The sequence below is a fragment of the Coenobita brevimanus genome, chromosome 103 (assembly GCF_032717465.1).
Source record: "Coenobita brevimanus isolate Jiangsu-jjx chromosome 103, ASM3271746v2, whole genome shotgun sequence".
NCBI classification, from domain to species: Eukaryota; Metazoa; Arthropoda; class Malacostraca; order Decapoda; family Coenobitidae; genus Coenobita; species Coenobita brevimanus.
The window spans coordinates 26,157,126-26,177,776 of NC_137056.1; the positions used below are offsets into that span (position 1 = coordinate 26,157,126).

Sequence of the window (20,651 nt, forward strand, 5' to 3'; positions counted from 1 at the left end):
AATGAAATCATATGATGCCAGCTGGAACAGAGATTTATGGATGTGCCGACCATGATACTGTTAGTTTAGATTCCTATGGCTCGATCTTATCAAAATAAATTATATAGGGTAATTTGCAATAAAACACTAGAACTGTCACCATGTGATCATGACTAAGTTATTCACATCTATTCTATGACACACTTAGAGTCCTTAATTTCTGTCTATACGCGATTTTATCGAACTTTAAAGAGACTTTCCAAACTCTGGCCATTACACATAACCTTCATTAAATCCCTGACTACTAAATGTTTGCTTTAACCCGGAAAAAAATATCGTCTAGTGGTCTCTATCTATCTCTCTATTGCCAGACGCCTCAATCCCGTTTAGGGTGGCCACAAACATATCGCCTCCACGTCACCCTGTTCCCCGCCATTTCACTGCCCTGCTCCCAACTCACACCCCCCTCTCTCATATACTTCTCCATCCCATCCATCTCATCCTCGGCCTCCCCCTCCCTCTTCCCCCCTCCACCTCACTCACATACACCCTCTTCGTCAGTCTTTCACCCTCCATCCTCTCCACATGGCCAAATCACCTCAGTGTGTTCCTCAACGCTTCCTATCACATCCACATCCACACCACAACGCTCCTTTATATCCTCATTCGTCAGCCTGTCTCTCCATGTGACTCCACAGGCTCCTCTTAAATAACTCATTACCACTGCTCTCACTCTTGATTTGTGTCCTTCCAACAACGTCCAAGTTTCATTTCCATACGTTAGAGTTGGTATCACAATACTGTCATGTAGTAACTTTTTCACTTCCATGCTCACTTCCCTGTTTCTTATCACTGCTTTCAAGGAATCAGCAACCTTTCTTCCCTGCTGTACCCTTTCAAGCACTTCACCCTCCAAACCTCCATCCTTACTCATCACACTACCCAAGTACTTAAACGTACTCACTTTTTCCAGTTCCTCACCATCCAACCTCGCTGTACATTCATTGATTTCACCTCTCTCAAAGACCATCACTTTACTCTTCCCTACATTCACCTTTAGATTCCGTTTCTTACACACTCTCCCAAACTCATCCACCAAGCCTTGCAGCTCCCCTTCGTCTTCACTCAACAACACAGTATCATCTGCAAACAACAGTATAGGGAATTTCCAAACACAATCCTCTCTCACCAGGGCCACTCCAACATCCACTACCCTACCTTTTACCTCTTTTATTACCCCATCCATGTACAGATTGAACAACTATGGAGACATGACACATCCCTGTTTCAACCCAACTTTCAAAGAGAAAAATTCACTTAGTTCACCATCCACACGCACTGCAGCCTTAGCACCATCATACATACTCTTCACAGCATTCAACAACTTCCCACCTACTCCATATATTCTTAATACTTTCCACAATCCTTCTCTATTCACCCTGTCATATGCTTTCTCCAAGACCATGAAAGCCGCATACAACTTCTTTCCCTTCTCTAGAAACTTTTCCACTAAAGATCTAAGAATAAATGTCTGATCTACACAACCTCTTCCCTTCCTAAAGCCTCCCTGTTCTTCTCCAACTAATTCCTCTGTTCTTTCTCTAACTCTGTCAGTAAGTATCCTGCCATACACTTTTCCTATTATACTAAGAAGACAAATGCCCCTATGATTACCACACACTTCTTTTTCCCTTTTTCTTCTGTACAAGCGAATAATTATACCTGACTTCCAATCCTCCAGGACTCTACCTTCCTCCCAGGCCAATCTGCACATCTTCCACATCCATTCTACTACTATCTCTCCCCCATGCTTCAGCATTTCACCACACACTCCATCAATTCCTGGGGCTTTCCCCAATTTAACTTTCTTCATTGCTTCCACAACTTCTGTCCTACTGATTTCTTCCTGTCTTCTCACCTCCCTCCTTCTCCCACCCATTCCCCAGCCACTTATACTCGCATTACATCCATCCTGTATGTTCAACAATTCCTTAAAGTGTTCTCTCCATCTGCTCACCTTTTCTCCCTTCTCCACTAGTAATCTACCATTTTTATTTTTCACTCCCCTGCTAACCTCACTTCCACCCTGTCTTACTCTCTTCACCTCTTTCCAGAACATTTTCTTACAGTCCCTCCACTTTACACTCAAATTCCTTCCAAATTTCTCATCCACTCTCTTCTTACTCTCTCTTACTAATCTTTTCACCTCTCTCTTTCTTTCTACATATAACTCTCCCTTCCGCCCCTCAACTTCTTCCACGCCCCTATTTCTCATCCATTCATTGTATGCTTTCTTCTTTTGTGCCACAGCCTGTCTCACCTCTTTAGTCCACCACGCTGTTCCTTGTACCCCTCTCTGTCTTTTCTTCCTCCCACACACCACATCACATGCTGCACATATTTCTTCTGTAAATATCCTGCACACACCTTCCACCTCCCCCATCTGCTCCAATTCATATTTGCCCAATCGTTCCTCCACTTCTCTCTTATACTCTGCCTTTTTCTCATCCTCTTGTAACCTTTCCACTCTCCTTGCAACTACTCCTTCCTCTCATCTTTCCCTTCTTCTATTCCTCCATCTTACTTGAATTCTAATTCTTGCCACCACCAAGTAGTGGTCAGAAAGTCCACTCCCCCAACCTCTATAAGCTCTTGCATCCATTACACATCTTCGCATCCTTTCATCCACACATACATACTCAATCATTGCCTTCCTTTCATTCAGTTCACCACCCACCCTTCTCATCACACACCATGTATACCTGTGGATCATTTTATGCCTGAAGAGGCTATTGGCTATCACCAACCCCCTCCCAGCACAAATGTCCACTAACGCACTGCCATGCTCATCTATCTCAGCAGGCACACCCCACTCACCAACTATTCCATCCACCTTCACATTCCCTACTTTACCATTCATATCACCGATCAAAAACACTCTCTCATTCCTTCGAAACTTTTCCATGCACACTTCTACATTTGTCCAGAACTCTTCTCTCACTCTTCTAGCACGATCTTGTGTTGGCGCATATTCACACACAATCGCCCACATTTGTGTTCCAACTTTCAACCTTACTCACACAATCCTTGACCCAAGTAATCCATACTGTCTTATGCTCTTCTTCCATCTTTTACTCACAACTATACATACTCCCTCTTTTGCCCTCTCATTCTCACCTACTCCTGCACATATACCCCATCCATACTACCATTCTCTCACACTTTCTCCTCTCCATTTTGTTTCAGTTATTTCACATACATCCACTTTTGCACCCTCAAGCACCTGGACAATCTCTCTCTCTTTCACCTCATCATTCGCATCTCTTACATTCCATGTTGCCATTACCAAGTCCTTTGTCCGGTCCTGAGTCGTCATCGTTTGGTCAGTCCTTGTCCAAGGCTTCTTGTTTGTCTTTTTAGTTAGTGTTAATAAAAGTAAAATGAAACAAAGAGCAGTCAGTGAGTGTCATACAATTGTCGTAGGGTTTTCCCTTTGACTTTGTCTGTGACGTTGACCTTCGACTGACTTTTCTCAAAACAGAATTATGCACTCTTGCCGTTACCTTAACCTTTTCACCAATTTTGATCAAAATCAGAAAAAAAAAAAAAACAGTTGTAGTTGAACATATCATGTGAAACTGACCTTTGCCCTACTATTCTGAGAACAGTAGGATAACCTCCTTGGGTGGCCCTCAGCATATCCAGTGTGTTTGGTCAAAGTCAGATCAAAATTATATACCTATTCACAGACGTTTCCACATGTTTCAAACTTTGATCTTATTCTGTGACAATGACTTTTGATAGATTATTCTCAAACTCGAACCCCTTCAACCTTGCCGTACCCTTAAACCCGATTCACCAGAAACGGGATAAAAACTGTTAAGTTGACCTTTCCATGTGACCTTGACGTTTGACCTTACTGTGTCCTTGACCTTTGGTTTTTCTTCAGACTGAGTCCCCTTTCCATGCATATCTCAAACCCTTATACTAAGTTTGGTCAACAGTAAACTGAATTGAATACAGACTACATGCCCCCCAAGAAGGGAATCACACCAGCTGCAAGCCGATACATATCTAGCGCGGCTCGAAATATGGTCTTGCCCTTGACCTACTTTTACCAATTTCGAACTCGTAGGAGATTTTCACCTAACTACAAACCTGTAATATTTTGTGATGATACCTTGGGCGTTTGTGAAGTTATGATGCACACACACACACACACACACACACACACACACACACTCACACACACACACACACACACACACAAACTGAAAACAATACTTGGAGGATATTTTCATCCCAGCTACACACCTGTGAAAGTTTATGATGATATCTGTAGTGGCTGCGAAGTTATCGTGCTAAAAGACACACACACACACACACACACACACACACACACACACACACACACACACACAAATTGAAAACACTGACAGCCTTGCCATCGCGGCTGGTAAAAATGCTTAAGGATTTCAGTCTGATGATATATTTTTGTTTAATCTTGATACCTCCAAACATCATTCGACTTGGAATAGACCTCACATAGCGATGCTGTTGTTGAGTAACCCTGGTCTATCTGGACGAGCTGACCAATCAACCATGGGCAAACAACCATCCCTGCAGGGCCGTCCCGCGTAGTGAACAGCTGTTCCTTTCACCATACAGCACCTCGCCGTAGCAAGGCGCAGGAAAGAGCGTGGAGGTTTGGTTCCAGGTTGGATGCCATATCTACATCTTCCCATCCAGCTAACAGGGGCACCACAGTAGGCTTCACATCACTCACTGATTTGATTATGTGGTTACTATCCAACGTTGTAACTGGCTTCCTTGTTTAAAAGAAACTCTTAGGTTTGCCACTCAATGTAAAGCCACCCGATGTGGAAGGAAGACTAATAAAAGTGACAAAGGACGGGAGATATAGGAGGAGAGGAGGGCTGACACAGTAAAAGAGTAATAAAGGTGAACAAAATAAGGCAGCACTACATCAAGTGAGTGGATGACAGTCGCCATTAACGTGTACTCTGCTTAACCCCTCCAGTTTGGAAAGTGTCCTAAATTGAATGAAATCATAGAGAGGTAACAAGAATAAAAATGAAACTTATGTCATCGGACTGAATGGGTTAGGCTGACCTTGCTACATGCACTGTATTTCCTAAAAATGATAGGTCAACCCTTTGACCGACATTCAACCTTTCAACCAAGGTTTATTCCAGTGAAAACAAAATTGTTTTAGTTATCTCATTCACAGACATACATTATAAGGATCAAAATTTGACACTGCCCAGTGACCTTGACCTCTGACTAATTTTTCTATAGCTAGTTTTTTCCTTCTCGCCTGATCCTCAATACTTCTATCAAGTCTGGTTTATATCAGATCAAAACTGCTTCAGTTGAAATTGTAATGTGACACTAGCTTTGCCAAATATTAAAAATGAACGCAGAAGACCTCCTGTCCTTCCACCAAGTCAGATCCAAGTCAGTTAGACACATCTTGAGTTACTGTGTTCACACACACACACACACACACACACACACACACACACACACACACGCCGGCTCAGTGGTAACGCCTTCGCATAGTATCTGCTAAGACAGGGGTTTGCGCCTTGCTCAGGATGGGAAAAGTGTCACTGATGAAGCAGGTGGTCACAGTTCCCACTGAGCAAGAGGATGGGTGTGTGCATTTATGAAGGTCAAGGCTTTGCCCTTAGATCAGACTACATGAGCTCTCAGCTCTCTTCCGAGAGGGCAGAATGCTGATGGTCACAACCATCACGTGATCCTGACCGACCCGGTGAATTACACACACACACACACACACACACACACACACGCACACAGGGATTCAATCTAGGCGGACGTGTGACACCGGCGCTCCGTACCAAATCATCACGGCCAGTGGCATTACCTAAATAGTATCTTTGTATGAGTCAAGCTCAGTACCAGGTTAGACTAAATGAGTGTTCATTATAAAAAGGAAAAAAATAATAAGTTTAAACAAGACTTGTAAAAACAGGAAATAGAACCAAGACGAAAGAATATGCTGAGTCATTGCTGAGGTTTGTTTAGACTACAACAACAAGGAGATTGTAAGTACATGCTTTGCACTTTAAGTATTGCAAAATGGATACATACTTCAGTAAAACAAATTTGGAAAAGAAAAGGGATAAAGGTAAAAAGCAAAATGATGATTTCTACCAATAACTGGTTGAAGTAGAGACCCACAATAGACTGGTTGAACGTGTAAACAAACTAGAAAAGGCTTTCAAAAATGAAATTGATGAAATAAAGAAGCAGATGCACTTGCAAAAGGAAGAAATATAAAAACTAGGAAGGGAGGCCAATAAGAAAGACACAACCATCAGTGAACTAACAGTGGAATTGAGTACACTTAGGAAGAAAATGAGTGAAATGGCAAGTACAGTAGTCAATCACGAGAGTGTTATGGAAGAGTTCAAAAATGACACAGAGACAATTAGGCAAGTTAGCAGTCTTATTGACCAGAGCAGTGATATTGAGGAGAAGATAACACAAGTGAATGAAGCTGTGCAAAGCTACAAAAATGATGTAGAAACCACGTATGCTGAAATGGTGAAAGTAAAGAAAGACTTAGAAACAAGGGTGGAGGAAAAAAGCATTAAAAAGGAGGTGAAAAGAATAATCCAAACCAATCCAAAGTTAGTCCGAGATTCAATAGAGATAAACAAATCAATAGTAATCACTGGTATAGAAGAGGAAGAAATTAAAAACAAGATCACAAGAGACAAAAAGGAGATGGCAAATGTAATGAGCTTACTGAAAGAAGTATCAGAGGAAACCTGTAGTAAAGACAAAGAGGAACACAAAAGGTTAGGGAAATACGAGAAAAGCAAGACAAGACCTCTAAAGGTGACTTTCCAGAGTGTAAACACTGTGGAAGAGATACTAAAAAATGTTAAAAATCTTAAGGAAAAAGAGGAGTTCAAAAATGTATGGATAAAAAGATGCCTAACACAAGAGGAACTGGAATAACTGAAAGAGAAAAGGGAGGAACCAAAAACAAAAAATGAGGGAAGATCAGAAGAGGAGAAGAAATTTTTTTACAAAGTAATAGGATTGCAGGTACGAAAGTGGTACACAAACAGGATGGAAGAAAAAGGAGGAAGGTAGTAGAACCATGTCATGACAAGTATATAAACAAGATGATAAAGTTGATGTACTCAAATGTGGATGGAATGGTATCTAAATTACTAGAGATGAATGATTATGTCAGAGAAAATGAACCACAAATAATATGCCTAACTGAAACAAAATTAATACCAAGGATATCAAATGACATACTAAACTTAGAGAAATACAATATATGGAGAAGAGACAGATATTTAAAAAAAGGAGGAGGAATTATAATATTAACTAAGAAAAATCTAAAAGTCAAGGAAATAAAACTAGATATACCATCACAAGCAGAACTGATTGCAGTAGAGATGGACACATCTGAAGGTAAAGTAATTTTAGCCAATTGTACATGCCACCCAGATCAAACACATGGGAAAGAGACGAATATGAGGACCTGGCAGAGAGTACAATTCAGAGTGTAAGATCGGAAAGAATTATACTAACTGGGGACTTCAATACAAATATAAATTGGAATACTCTAGATATAAATAGCCAAGAAAGCTTTTGGGACCAAAAGCTCCTGGATCTCGTACAAGAGTTTTTCTTAACGCAACATGTGAGGGAAACCACCAGAAAAAGAGGACGATGTACCTTCAGTGCTAGATCTAATATTTACAAGGCAAGAAAATGATACTGACAGTTTAATATATCACCCTCCACTCGGCAAAAGCGATCATGCAGTACTAAAGTATAACTTCAGGATAGTATATGACATAGTAAACAGCAATGATAGTTACAAAAAGAGCCTAAACTATAAAAAGGGAAATTATCAAGACCTAAAGAAGTATTTCTTAGAAGTTGATTGGGAAAATGAGCTCAGAGGACAAGATTTAAATGCTGTATATAATAAATTTTGTGAATTTTATGAAATAGGAGTCCAGAAGTACATCCCACAGCACAAAGAAGCAGATAAGAAAATACAGAAATGGTTCAATACAGAATGCAAAAAATCAAAAGAAAGAAGAGATTTGTTGTGGAATAGATACAGAAGACACAATAGTGAAAGGGCATATAATAATTACAAACAGGCAAGAAACGACTATACAAGAATAAGGAGGGAAGCCCAAAAACAGTTTGAGGAGGATATAATAAATAAAAGTAGTGATCAACCAAAGCTGTTTCACAGCTATATCAGAAGCAAAACTAAAGTAAAAGATATAATACAATCCATTACGGACGAGGGAATCACTTATACACAAGAGAAAGATATTTGTGAAGCACTAAATAAGAATTTCCAATTAGTTTTTACAGAAGAAAAAAATTTTGAGAGGGACTATGTGGAACACGCATGTCCACACATACTACCAGATATACAAATAGCAGAAAAAGTAATACAGGAAGAGTTAAGTAGATTAGACAGAGGAAAAGCAAGTGGTCCTGATGAAATTTCATGTTGGGTATTACGAGAATGTGCAAAGGAGTTATGTAAACCATTATTTTTAATTTTCAAGAAATCCTTGAGTCAAGGTAAACTACCTGATATTTGGAAAAAAAACAAATATTGTCCCCTTATTCAAGAAAGGAAATAGACAAAATCTACTCAACTACCGACCAGTATCACTGACCAGTGTTGTAAGCAAGGTATTAGAAAAACTTATAAGAAAAACTTGGGTAAATCATCTAGAAGAACACAGTATGATAACAGAAAGACAGTTTGGTTTCAGAAAAGGAAAATCATGTGTTACTAATCTGTTGAGCTACTATGACAGAGTAACAAACACAATCCAGGAAAGGGAAGGATGGGTGGACAGTATCTATTTAGATTTCAAGAAAGCTTTTGACACAGTACCTCACCAAAGACTTTTTTGGAAACTGTACCATCAAGGAGGAATTTGAGGCAAACTGTTTTGTTGGATGCAAGACTTTCTCATAAAAAGAGAAATGAGGACAGTACTAAGAGGAAACTACTCATCATGGAAAGAAGTGACTAGTGGAGTACCACAGGGTTCAGTGCTGGCACCAATCATGTTTTTAGTGTATATAAATGATATATACAGTAACACTGGAAATGAGAGCTATCTGAATATGTTTGCAGATGATGCAAAAATACAAAGGAGAATTACTAACACAGACTCTTGTAGGGAGCTACAAGAAGAATTAAATAAACTTCATAAATGGAGTAGTACATGGCAAATGGAATTCAATGTGGACAAGTGTCATGTAATCAAGTTTGGTAAAAGTGGAAAAAGACCTGATTGGGATTATAAGTTAGGAAATAAAACCCTATACACATCAGAAAGAGAGAAAAACCTAGGTGTGATTATCAATAACAGACTATCTCCAGCTGACCACATCAGCGAGAAGGTACGGAACATGTATACACTGCTTGCAAATATGAGAGTAGCATTCACATACATAAATGAAGACATGCTAAGAAGGATAACAACATCATTCATTAGACCAACCCTGGAATATGCATCAGTGTCTGGAGTACTCATCTCAAAAAGCACATAGACAAGATTGAAAAAGTTCAAAGGGCCGCTACAAGATGGATACCAAGCTTAAGGGACCTATGCTACGAAGAAAGACTAAATAAACAGAATCTACCAACACTACAGGAGAGAAGGAAAAGAGGTGACATGATAATGCTATATAAATGCATATCAGGAAAGGAGAAAATAGACATAAGTGATTACTTAACATATGGAGAAGCATCAGCAAGAGGACACTGCAAAAAATTGCATAAGAAGAGAGGTGATAAAGACGTAAGGAAATTCAGTTTCCCAAAGAGAGCAATTGATCAATGGAATGCACTACCGAATGAAATAGTGTGTGCGAAAACAATTCACAAATTTAAGGATATGTACGATAAATATGGTTTAAGACACGGGACAGTACGAGCTTGACTCATTCCTGTAAAGATACAATTAGGTAAGAACAATTAGGTAAGAACACACACGAACGCCCTCGCTCGTGTGTGTGTGTGTGTGTGTGTGTGTGTGTGTGTGTGTGTGTGTGTGTGTGTGTGTGTGTGTGTATTCTACTGTTCGCTCGTATATTAACTGCATATCTAAAATCCATGTCTTTCCAGGTTATCTATCTGTCTCCAGAGAGACACAAGTACATCAAGCTAGACTATGATATAGCTATCAACCCTTCCTGATACATGTGTGGGGAGGCTCCCCACATACAGCTCTTCTCAATAGGATGGAGTCAAAGGCTTTTTGTCTCATTGACTCTCCTCCTCTTACTGACTCCCTTCAACCTCTGTCTCTTCACCGCACTGTTGCATCTTTATCTCTTTTCTATCGCTACTTCAATGGTCACTGTTACTCTGAACTGTCTGCATTCATTCCTCCCCTCTACGATGGGCACGTAGCACCCGTCTAGCAGCTAACTCTCATCCCTTTTCTGTCCAGCTCTCTAATGCAAGAGTTAACCATTACTCCCAGTCCTTCATTTATGCAACAGGTCAACTCTGGAACTGTCTCCCTCTATCTTTATCTCCTGCTTCCTATGATCTACAATCTTTCAAACGCAGTGTGTCCAGGCATCTCAAAATGATTGGATCTTGAATTTGCTTCTCTCTTGTATTTTGTTTTTCTCTTGGAAGGAACAATAATAGTGGGCCCACGGCCTTTAGTTCCTTCTTCCTTGCTTAAAAACAAAACAAAAAACAGTACAGACAATACAAAAGTATCAGCTCACAAGCAATCCAATATACTCTCATTGCAACACAACTCTGCCTATCAAATCTCGTTACAATCTCATGTACCACACTAGTGCAACACACACAATTTATGAACATAACCTCAAAAAAAAAAAAAAATCTGTGAGACCAACCAGCTGAAGAGGCCAGTTTCCTGTAGTTCACTGGGGTCTCATTCAACTGAGACTAGGACTGCAAAACCAACAACAGCGCTCTATCTACCAGTTGTTTTGTCAAGGTCCATCCAATAACAACAACGCTGGTTTATATCTTGATGTTTCTGTCAACTCCGTCATCATGAGTAGCCTATCTTCACAGTCATCCTATCTCTATTTTGCACTCAGTCCTATGTAACTGTCTGTCTGTCCCATCTAACCCTATCCACTCATACGCTGATGATTCCACCCTTCATCTTTCCATTCGGTTCTCGCAACGTCCATCTCAGCAGCTACTTCAAAAAACAAAGGATGAGGCTATGACACACCTAATGTCTTACTTGGCTCGTATCTCTAACTGGGGTAAAAATAATCTTGTTGTTTTTGATACATCAGAGACTGAGTTCTTACACCTATCAACCTGACAAAATCTTCCACAGGAGTATCCACTAATGTTTAAGACACCCCGTCCCGATCACTTTTCCACCACTGACCCCCCCAGTCCCGACCAATTTTGGAAAAAAAAAATTTTGGCCCAAACCTCCGCTTTTGGTGAGAAACATCGAAAATTCATGGAAAAATCGCTCACCTGAGGTTTAAAATACTCAATGCAGGTAGCTGTACTCCTTACCTTACTGGGTTTTCAAACAGGCTGGCTCGAAAGAAAACGAGTTCTATGGGAGGGTAACCATTCCACACCACTTATAAATGGTATTTATTTATTCATTTGGTACTAATTTATATGTAGTACGAGGGTATATTGGTTTTCACACAGTAATATAGGCAATATAAGCATTGTTTCACTCACCAAACACATCAACATACCTGACCTTTTTTGGCGACATTACCTGATCATCATTTCTGACTGTTTCTTCCTCTAATGCTATGTAAACTTTGTCTTTCACATTGTCATCGATTGGGGAATCACTCTGGCCCCGATTTTCATACTATGGCATGACATGTCTTTACTCTGGTAAAGGTGAATTGCCAAGACAATGGCATGTGAGGGGGAGGAGGTCATGTAGGGTAAGGCATTGTCCCTGCCTGGAATCTTGTAGAGGAAGGTGTCCCATGTATACGTCCCAAAAATCACGCGCGAAAATTGAAAATTGTGCAAATTGGGGACCTTGCAATTGATTTGCATTTATAAACGTCAACGGGAGTGGCAGTGACAAAACGTGTGGATGTATATATACGTCAACGGGATACGGCGGGTTAATAAATATCCAGCTTCATCCTGCATCATCCTTATACATACTTGGGGTTTCATTCTCTCGGGACTTAGCTTGGAAAGATCATATTACATCTCTTGTAAAATCTGCTTTCAAGAGATTAGGTGTGCTAAGCCGACTCCCTACCTTCTTTACCCCTGCATAGTTGTTGACTTTGTACACGGGTTTTATTCACCCCTGTTTCGAGTACAACTCTCATGATGTGTAGGGAGGCTCCCAACATACAGCTCTTCTCCATATGGTGGAGTCAAAGGCTTTTCGTCTCACTAACTCTCCTCCTCTTCCTGGCTCCCTTCAGCCTCTGTCTCTTCGCTGCAGTGTTGCATCTTTATCTCTTTTTTGTCGCCACTACTTCAAAGGTCACTGCTCTTCTGAACTGTCTGCTCGAATCCCTCCACCTCTACATCGGGCGTGTAGCACCCGTCTAACAACAAATTCTCATTCCTTTTCTGTCCAGCTTTCTTATGCAAGAGTTATCCATTACTCCCAGTTTCTCATTTATGCAACAGGTCAAGCCTGGAACTGTCTCCCTCTGTCTGAACTTCCTGCTTCCTTAAATCTCCAGTCTCTCAAACACAGTGTGTCCAGGCATCTCGAAATGAACAGAACTTGAATATGGCTCTCTTTTGAACTGTTTTTGTTATTTTCTTGGAAGGAACAGTTTGCTTGCTCCTGGGCCTTTAGTTCCTTTTTCCTTGCATAAAAAAAATCCGATATGCCTATTCATGCCAAAATTTCTATTTTATGTGTTTTATTCTCAGTAGTATAAGGATTTCAGATACATTTCATTTATATTTTCATGAAAATGTACCAATGATTCATCCAAGTTTCAGGTAATGGAGAAAGACACCCCCACATGGTGGCGCTGATATAAACAAGCAACTCCTCTGCCCGGTTATACAAACGTCCCTCATCTCCCTCTCCACTGCCCGAAAGGTGGATGGTGGACTGCTGGGTTAGGGTAGCTTCAACCTGCAGTCTGTCAGGTTCGTGCTTCAGATGAACCTCGGGCTGCCACTACAACTACTACTACTACTACTACTACTACTACTATTACTCCTACTACTACTACTACTACTTCTGCTGCTGCTGCTGCTGCTGCTGCTGATGATGATGATGATGATGCTATCCATGTTTCAGTACTTATCTCCTGTATCTACGGTAGATAGGATTCACGCATATATTCATATTTTTCGTATGCTTGCATCGGACGGTAAACAAGAGAGACGTCGGATAATAAGGTGGTTGTGGTTGGACAATCAGGCAACCAGGCTATTTAATTGTGGTCACATTTTATCCAACCTCGAGAGGCTGTCTTAAATATATATTTTGATGGCGTCTCTTATTTGGCCAGTAATACTGTGGGGGGTGATGGAAAGGGAAGGTCAGTGATGAGAGTGGGTAGAGGAGGGATCGGATGGGAGGCATTTGAGATAATGGTGACAGAGGGGAGGGCGTGACAGGGGGGTGAAAGAGGGTTAAGAAGAATCTAAGGATGGAAGTTAGGGAATTTGAGGTGAAGGGAGAAGGGAATAGACAACTGAGAAGTGGTAATGGAGGCGAGACAAGAGAGATACTGTGGAAGTGGTAGAGAACAGGGGGAATAGGGACTGGAGGGGATAAGAAAGAGGGGCGATGGAAAGGCAAGTGAAATACAGTGAAGGAATCGTTTGGTGATGGGATGGAAAGGTTCATTTAAATGGCGGAGTGGGGTTAAATTGAGATGAGTGATTGAAAGACGCAGAGAGAGGAGGAAGCTGAAGGGGAAGGTAACTGAAGGGGAGAAGGGAGCTATAAGAGGTAAATTGAGGGGACTAGGAGAGGAAAGGCAGACAGGGGCAGAAGCTGGTTGACTGGGGTAGAGAGAGTTGGCGAAGCGCAGACTGGGAATAGAAAAGGGATAAGGAAGGACAGAAGTGGGCTGAGGAAAGGCAGAAGATTTGGAAGGCTAAGAGAGAGCAGAAGGGGACTCAGGGAGAGCAGGGGGCTGAGGAGGACAGAAGAAGGAATGGGACAGAAGGGACAAGAAGGGTGAGTTGGGAAGGGGCTGAAGGAGCTGAATGGGGGAGGGGACTGACTGGAGATAGCGAAGGAGGGAACTGAGGGGGGAATGGGCTGATAGGGGCTGGGGGGGCAAGGGGACTGAAAGTGTTGTGGGTAAAAGGAGGTGAAAGGGGCTGGAGGGGAAGGAGTCTGAGGGAGGACTTGTTCCCGCACTGACAAATTATTCCCATGCTTCCCCCCTTGGATCTATATTCCCCATTGACTTATTTTACCCATGGATGCATTTTTCCTCATAAACGTATTTTCCATGTGAACCTATTTTTCCTGAGAAATTATGTACTTCCATAGTCCTATACATAACATTGACCTATTTACCCCAGTGGACCAATTCTCCACCACATACCTATTTTCATAATCAACCTATTTTTCCATCATGGACCCATGATCAATGTCTCAATTTTCCCCACGTATCTGTTTTCCTTCCTGAACGTATTTTACTTCATGGATTTATTTTCCCTCCATAGAGAAACGGAATCGGCACAAGGGTCTATTTTCTTCCATGAACCTGTCTCTCCCTTGGACCTTGTATCCATGTTGGGCCCATTTCCACCGGAACATATTCCCAGGGCAGGGTGGGTGAGTGTGCGGGTGGGTGGGATGGGTTGGTCGGGTGGATAGTTGACTGGTTGGGTGTGGTGGGTTGATTGATGGGTGAGCAGGTTAGGGTGGGGTGTGCGAGCAGGGTGGGATGTGGAGGAAAGCAGTGGGTAAACGGATGAGTAGGATGGGTGAATGTGTGTGTGTGTGTGTGTGTGTGTGTGTGTGTGTGTGTGTGTGTGTGTGTGTGTGTGTGTGTGTGTGTGTGTGTGTAGTTATGTCTTTGGGCATTTGGTCCATGGGCCAAGTGGGTCTCTTAATCTACTTTTCGTGTATCTCATTTCTTCTTTACACGTCAAATTCTTCCTAATCTTCCATCTCCCTCCCCTCCTTCTCTGCCCATTCTTCCTTCATATCCTTCTCCCCTCCCATTCTGGTCTTGGCCCTCCATCTCCTGCTCCTGCTCCTGCTCCTGCTCCTGCTCCTGCTCCTCCTCCTCCTCCTCCTCCTTATCACAACCGCATCCCATATCACTTTCCTCAAAATATAAACACATAAAGTGATTAATGAACTAAATAAGTAATGGTGGTACTCACATTTTCTGGGAACCATGGCGTAACGAATGGCATCTGGAAGGTGTTGGCGTAAGAGTGGAGAGTATCGAAACTATCAGGCTGTACCGAACCTACCATCGCCCACACAGGCCGCGACAACTGACGACAGACTGTGGGGAAAAAAAGGAAAAGAGATTAGAAACAGAGGATTTTCTTCATTATCATCATCATCATGACGTATTTCAAATCAAATATTTGGTGAAATACAGACCTAAAAGCAAAGATAGTGAAAGCACAAGAAAGAGGATTAAATTTGTGAAAGAAAATAAAAGCTTAATAGTAACGAATACACGGCAGCACTGGTACAAGACATAAGCTTCATGGCTGGCGTTAAAAATGAGTAATGACGAGACACACAATCGACATTACAGTTCTCATACCTGATCTGTCTATCTCACTCCAACCCCCTCTCCCTCCACACCTCCAACCTCATCCCTTCTCTCCCCTCCCCCTACATTCCTACTTTCTCTCTCTCTCTCTCTCTCTCTCTCTCTCTCTCTCTCTCTCTCTCTCTCTCTCTCTCTCTCTCTCTCTCTCTCTTTCTCTCTCTCTCTCTCTCTCTCTCTCTCTCTTCTCTACACTTACCTCAACTCCCCTACATTCCCCTCCTCTCCCCCTTCCATACCTCTCCTTCCCCCCTCCACACCTTCATTTTCCTCCTCCACACCTCCCCTGCCCCCTCCACACCCCCTTCCCTCCACATCTCCGTCACCCCTCCACCCCGAATCTCTCCTCCTTCTATCCACCTCCCCTCCCCCCTTCCTTCAACCCTTCCTCCTCAGTTCAACATCTTACTACAGACACAGGTTAAGTCCTTAAATATAGCTACGTACTTTTTTTCTACATTTCTGCTGGCGAAAAGCAATTTCATGCAGTCGAGGAAGAGCTCGTGTTGTATGGGTAAATGAAGCTCACACGTACATTTAACCCTATAATTACGAAAAATCTCATCTAACTAGAACAATATAATCTAATGATAACAAGAATAAAATAAAAATTTCGTCACAGTATAATGTACGTGAACGTGAATGCTCTAATCCTCTTACACTTCTCCACAAAATCTCTACCTCTTTCCCCCAAGTCCCACATCAAGCTACTTTTCCCCTTGTCAGCCTCTCCCTGTTTACAAAACTTCTTTTCCGTTTCCTTTCCACATCCAACCAGACAGCACACTTCCGACTCAGAAGTCCACAAACTGTAGCAGCTACGCTAAGTTTATCTATTAGGTTGTCTATCCATCCATCTCTCTCTCTCTGTATATATATATATATATCATCATCATCATCAGCTGTTTGAGTATCCACTGCAGGATCGGCCTATCCCGACCGAAGTGGGGACGATAAGGGCAATGTATGTACCAAGTGGCTTAGGCTGTCTGGTATAGATTGTATGTAGGATGAGAAGTGCTTGTAAGTTTAATTGCAGTGTTGTACTGGCTTTGGATGTGTGTGTAGTCTGTGAACCAAGTGTAATCGGCCCCCGCAAGCCGACTGGGTGCAAGCATACTTTATAATAAGCGACACTGGTTCAACCACAGCACCCCTTATGTCTGCCAATGCAGTACGTAGATGGGTAAACACTCCCAAAGTTTATTACCATGGCGGGGCGCGAACCCTGGTTCACCAGTGTACGAAACGCACACTCTACCACTGTACCACGGAGGCTAAGTATTTATATAAATATATACACTCTACCACTGTACCACAGAGGCTCCGTATATATATATATATATATATATATATATATATATATATATATATATTTGTTGTGAAGAGAGATTTGCCAGTTAGGTAGTCTCGTACCTTCGAGACGTTTCTCTTAGCCTACCGTAAGTTCCGGTACGAGTCACCAGAGTTGCCAGTTTGCCTGTTGTTTGTGAAAGTAGTTATTTCGTAAGTGAAACATTCATTTATTTTTATGCTCATTTCCTTTATAATGTTTTATTTAAGTGATTGCTTGTTAAATTATGTAATTTAAGTTCGTATGGTAAATGATTTAAAGTGTTATGTAACGTAAGACAACACTGGCATGTTTTGGGCTGTTTACAAGTTGGCAGCTGTTGCTCGTTGAGAGTAAACACGAAGTTTCGAGAGTAATGCAAGCTTATATAGAATGGGGTAGAGATTATTACGAGGGAGAGATCAGAGAGCAGCCATGGCAGACAGACATGCGAACATTGCCTGTGACCCATTGAGGGGGGCATATAGCCAGCCACAGTCGCCTATAACTCTGAAGATCCGGGGGACCGTGGTTTGGTTTAATGTACGGGTGGGGTACGGATTCATCAAGCACCAGGAATCTGGCGTTGATGTTTTTGTGCACCGCCAGGCGATACTTAAACCAAATCTACGGCACCTCCAATGCTCCCTAGGTGATGGAGAATCGGTGGAGTTCAATCTGTTTAGAAACCCCAAGGGTCCTGAGGCTCGGAATGTTACTGGGCCGGGTGGTGTAGCTGTGCAGGGTTCTGCCCATGCACGGTGGCACCTCACGGCCTGGGGACATCAAGCCAGGGATCCTGGGAGTTCTGATCAGATGAACCTCATTGTGGAGATGTGTATCGCGATGGCGAAGGCTTTTTCTGGGGGTAATAACAGGGCTTTGCTCATTCTCCTCCCGAAGATCTTTGAGGAGAATGGGGTGCCTAGGCTTATCATCCCCAAGTGCTTTGCCCGTGATTTACACTCTGTCCCTAGCTGACGGGAGCGTCAGGCTCGACGATTGCAGCCACAATCTGCTGCCCCTCGTCAAACACCAAGGAGGAGGCTTAGGCTGGAGGCCCCCCTCAACCGAAGGACTGTTTCCAAGGATATGGGCCTGGATCCGGACCCGACCAGTGCTAAGAATACCACGATCACGGCGGAAGTCCACCATCCGCCAGCAATATCTGAGGGGGAGCGGGACTCCACTGACACAGCCTCCATGGTCGAGGAGCGTCGACCGGCTCCTCGACCAAGGAGAAAGTTTGTGATTCCCCCCTCCTCAGACAGAGAAGGGCACCCCATCTCGCCCTCCCATCATCGACCTCAAGGATCGGCTAGACATAGCCTCCTATAGACACCTTCTGGCTCTCAGTGCTCACACCCGGTCGTACCAGCTCAGAAAAACGACATACACCACTCTTTACGATCTGCTCCGAGCTGCCGACCGGTGTGAGGACATAAGACCTTCGCTGATTGTCAGGGGGGAGGAGGTGCGTCTAGCTGATCTTCGAGCATTTTATCACATGCTCCCACCTCGACTGGCCCCTTAGATCTTCGGTGGTGCACGGTGAGGGAGTGGATCCATTTTGTTCCATTATTTTGGCTGGCCTAATGCCCCACGTTGGTGGCGATGGCCATTAAGCCACAACAACAATAACAACAAAATTATTACGAGATTAGTCGCGTGTCAAGTCAGTTTGAGTGAAGTGCAGTCGGTTTTGGTGTAGTGCAGTGTCAGTGTCAGTGAAGATTGTATATTTTTGGTACTTGTGAAAACAGTGGCAAACAGTGACGGGTTACTGAAGTTTGTATATCATTGGAACTTGAGAAAACAGTGAAGTGTCAAGCATTAAATGTACTAACTTTGAAGTGTTGTTAAGCAAAAATAGCAGTTAGTAAAGTGTGTATAGCTTCAGTGCTTGTGAGAACATTAAAGTTGAAAAGCATTAAGTAGAACTATTTGTAAAATAAAGACTGAACTTTAAGGAGCTAGTGTTTATTTTCGCCTCAGCTGATCTTGTGTACTGCACACCAAAAGGCTGACCATAGGAAGAACAACTCACTGGGAAACGTCCTTCCTGTACTCTACTACTGCTGTTGGAGCTTGTGGCAGTGTGAGGACTGGGACGTAACAATATATATATATATATATATATATATATATATATATATATATATATATATATATATATATATATATATATATATATATATATTACTTTAGAGAATTTCCAAACTTCATAACATCACCTATTGCTAGTCAGAATAGAGTAAATAAAGATATAATTGTAGTGGATGAGTAACTTGAGATGATTATTAACCTTTTCATTATGAAAAATATCATTCTAAACTTAATAAAATACTCTAATGATATCAAGAATAAAATGAAACTGATACCCGTGGTAAGGAATCGGTTATCCGTATATTTTTGCTACATGGCCTGCCCACCTCCATATCTGTTATATATATATATATATATATATATATATATATATATATATATATATATATATAATTTATGTATGTATGTATATCATCATCATCGTCATTACAAGTCCACTGCTGAACAAAGGCCTCCCCAACCTTTTCCACGGATTCCTTGACTGAGCCAGTCTTTGCCACGTTTTCCTGCAAATAGATTAATCTCTATTTTCCATACAATCTCTTATCAGTCTGTCAGCCTCTGGCTCCATCACCCGAGCGTCATAGCTGGAACTAAACTTTCTTTATATACTTTTCGTTTCACACAAACTGGCAAGCTACTTTTCATAATGTCTCTATGTTTACCGAAAGCTTTCCAATAAATTGTTATGTGTCTTTTTATTTCGCTATCATGATATTTCGTTAATTTTAGTATTTGCCTCAAGTAATTGTATTCCTCGATTTCTTCAAGAATTTCTTTGCTTATTCTGACGGCGCTCTTTGGTGTTTGTGGATTAAACAATAGTTTTACTCCGGTTCGTCCTTAGCCCTACTTTGAGGCTTTCTCTGTTCAGGTCATTTTATTTCTTGCAGTGTCTGCTGTTTCTGAGATTAGGACAAAGTTATCTGCAAATCTTAAATGGTTAAGCTTTTCTTCTGTGTTTTCTCTATTTCTTCTCCCAGTCCTTCTTTCTGAAAATTCTTTCAAGGCTTGCTGTAAATAATTTTGGTGAAACTGTATCTCTCTGACGCACGTCCTTCTCAATCTAAATTTTTACTAAGTCTTTATGTAATTTAACTGTAGCAGTTCCCTCCTTATATCTGTTTTCGAGCAGTTTTACAATGTTCCCATTTACTCCATTTCCCCTCAGTGAATTTGTAATTGGTATGTGCTCCACTGAGTTGGAAGCTATTTCGTAGTCAACCAAACCTAAGCATGTCGGTTTATTATATTTTGTAGTTTTCTAGAATTTCTGATTCACTATTTGTACATGATCAGTAGTCAATACCCACTGAGGAATCCTGCCTGTACTTGAGGTTGTTTTTCTTCCAAATTTATTGTTATTATGTTCGTAAGGAACTGAGTCAAGAGTTACAATTGGTAATAAGCTAATGGGTCGATAGTTACTAAAATCTTT

General features: G+C 41.7%; 1 protein-coding gene across 1 annotated transcript in view; it reads right to left on the reverse strand.

Moving 5' to 3' along the window:
- The window catches only part of LOC145415652 (glutamate receptor 1-like), a 1,336,600-nt gene extending 1,320,123 nt beyond the window's left edge, over positions 1–16,477 (reverse strand). Inside the window, exons 1-2 of the mRNA XM_080284869.1 lie at positions 16,456–16,477; positions 15,371–15,498 (exon numbers count right to left, since the gene is read on the reverse strand). Coding sequence (XP_080140995.1) covers positions 15,371–15,498; positions 16,456–16,477 — 150 coding nt within the window. The remainder of the gene's footprint in view (positions 1–15,370; positions 15,499–16,455) is intronic.
- Positions 16,478–20,651: the final 4,174 nt, after the last annotated feature.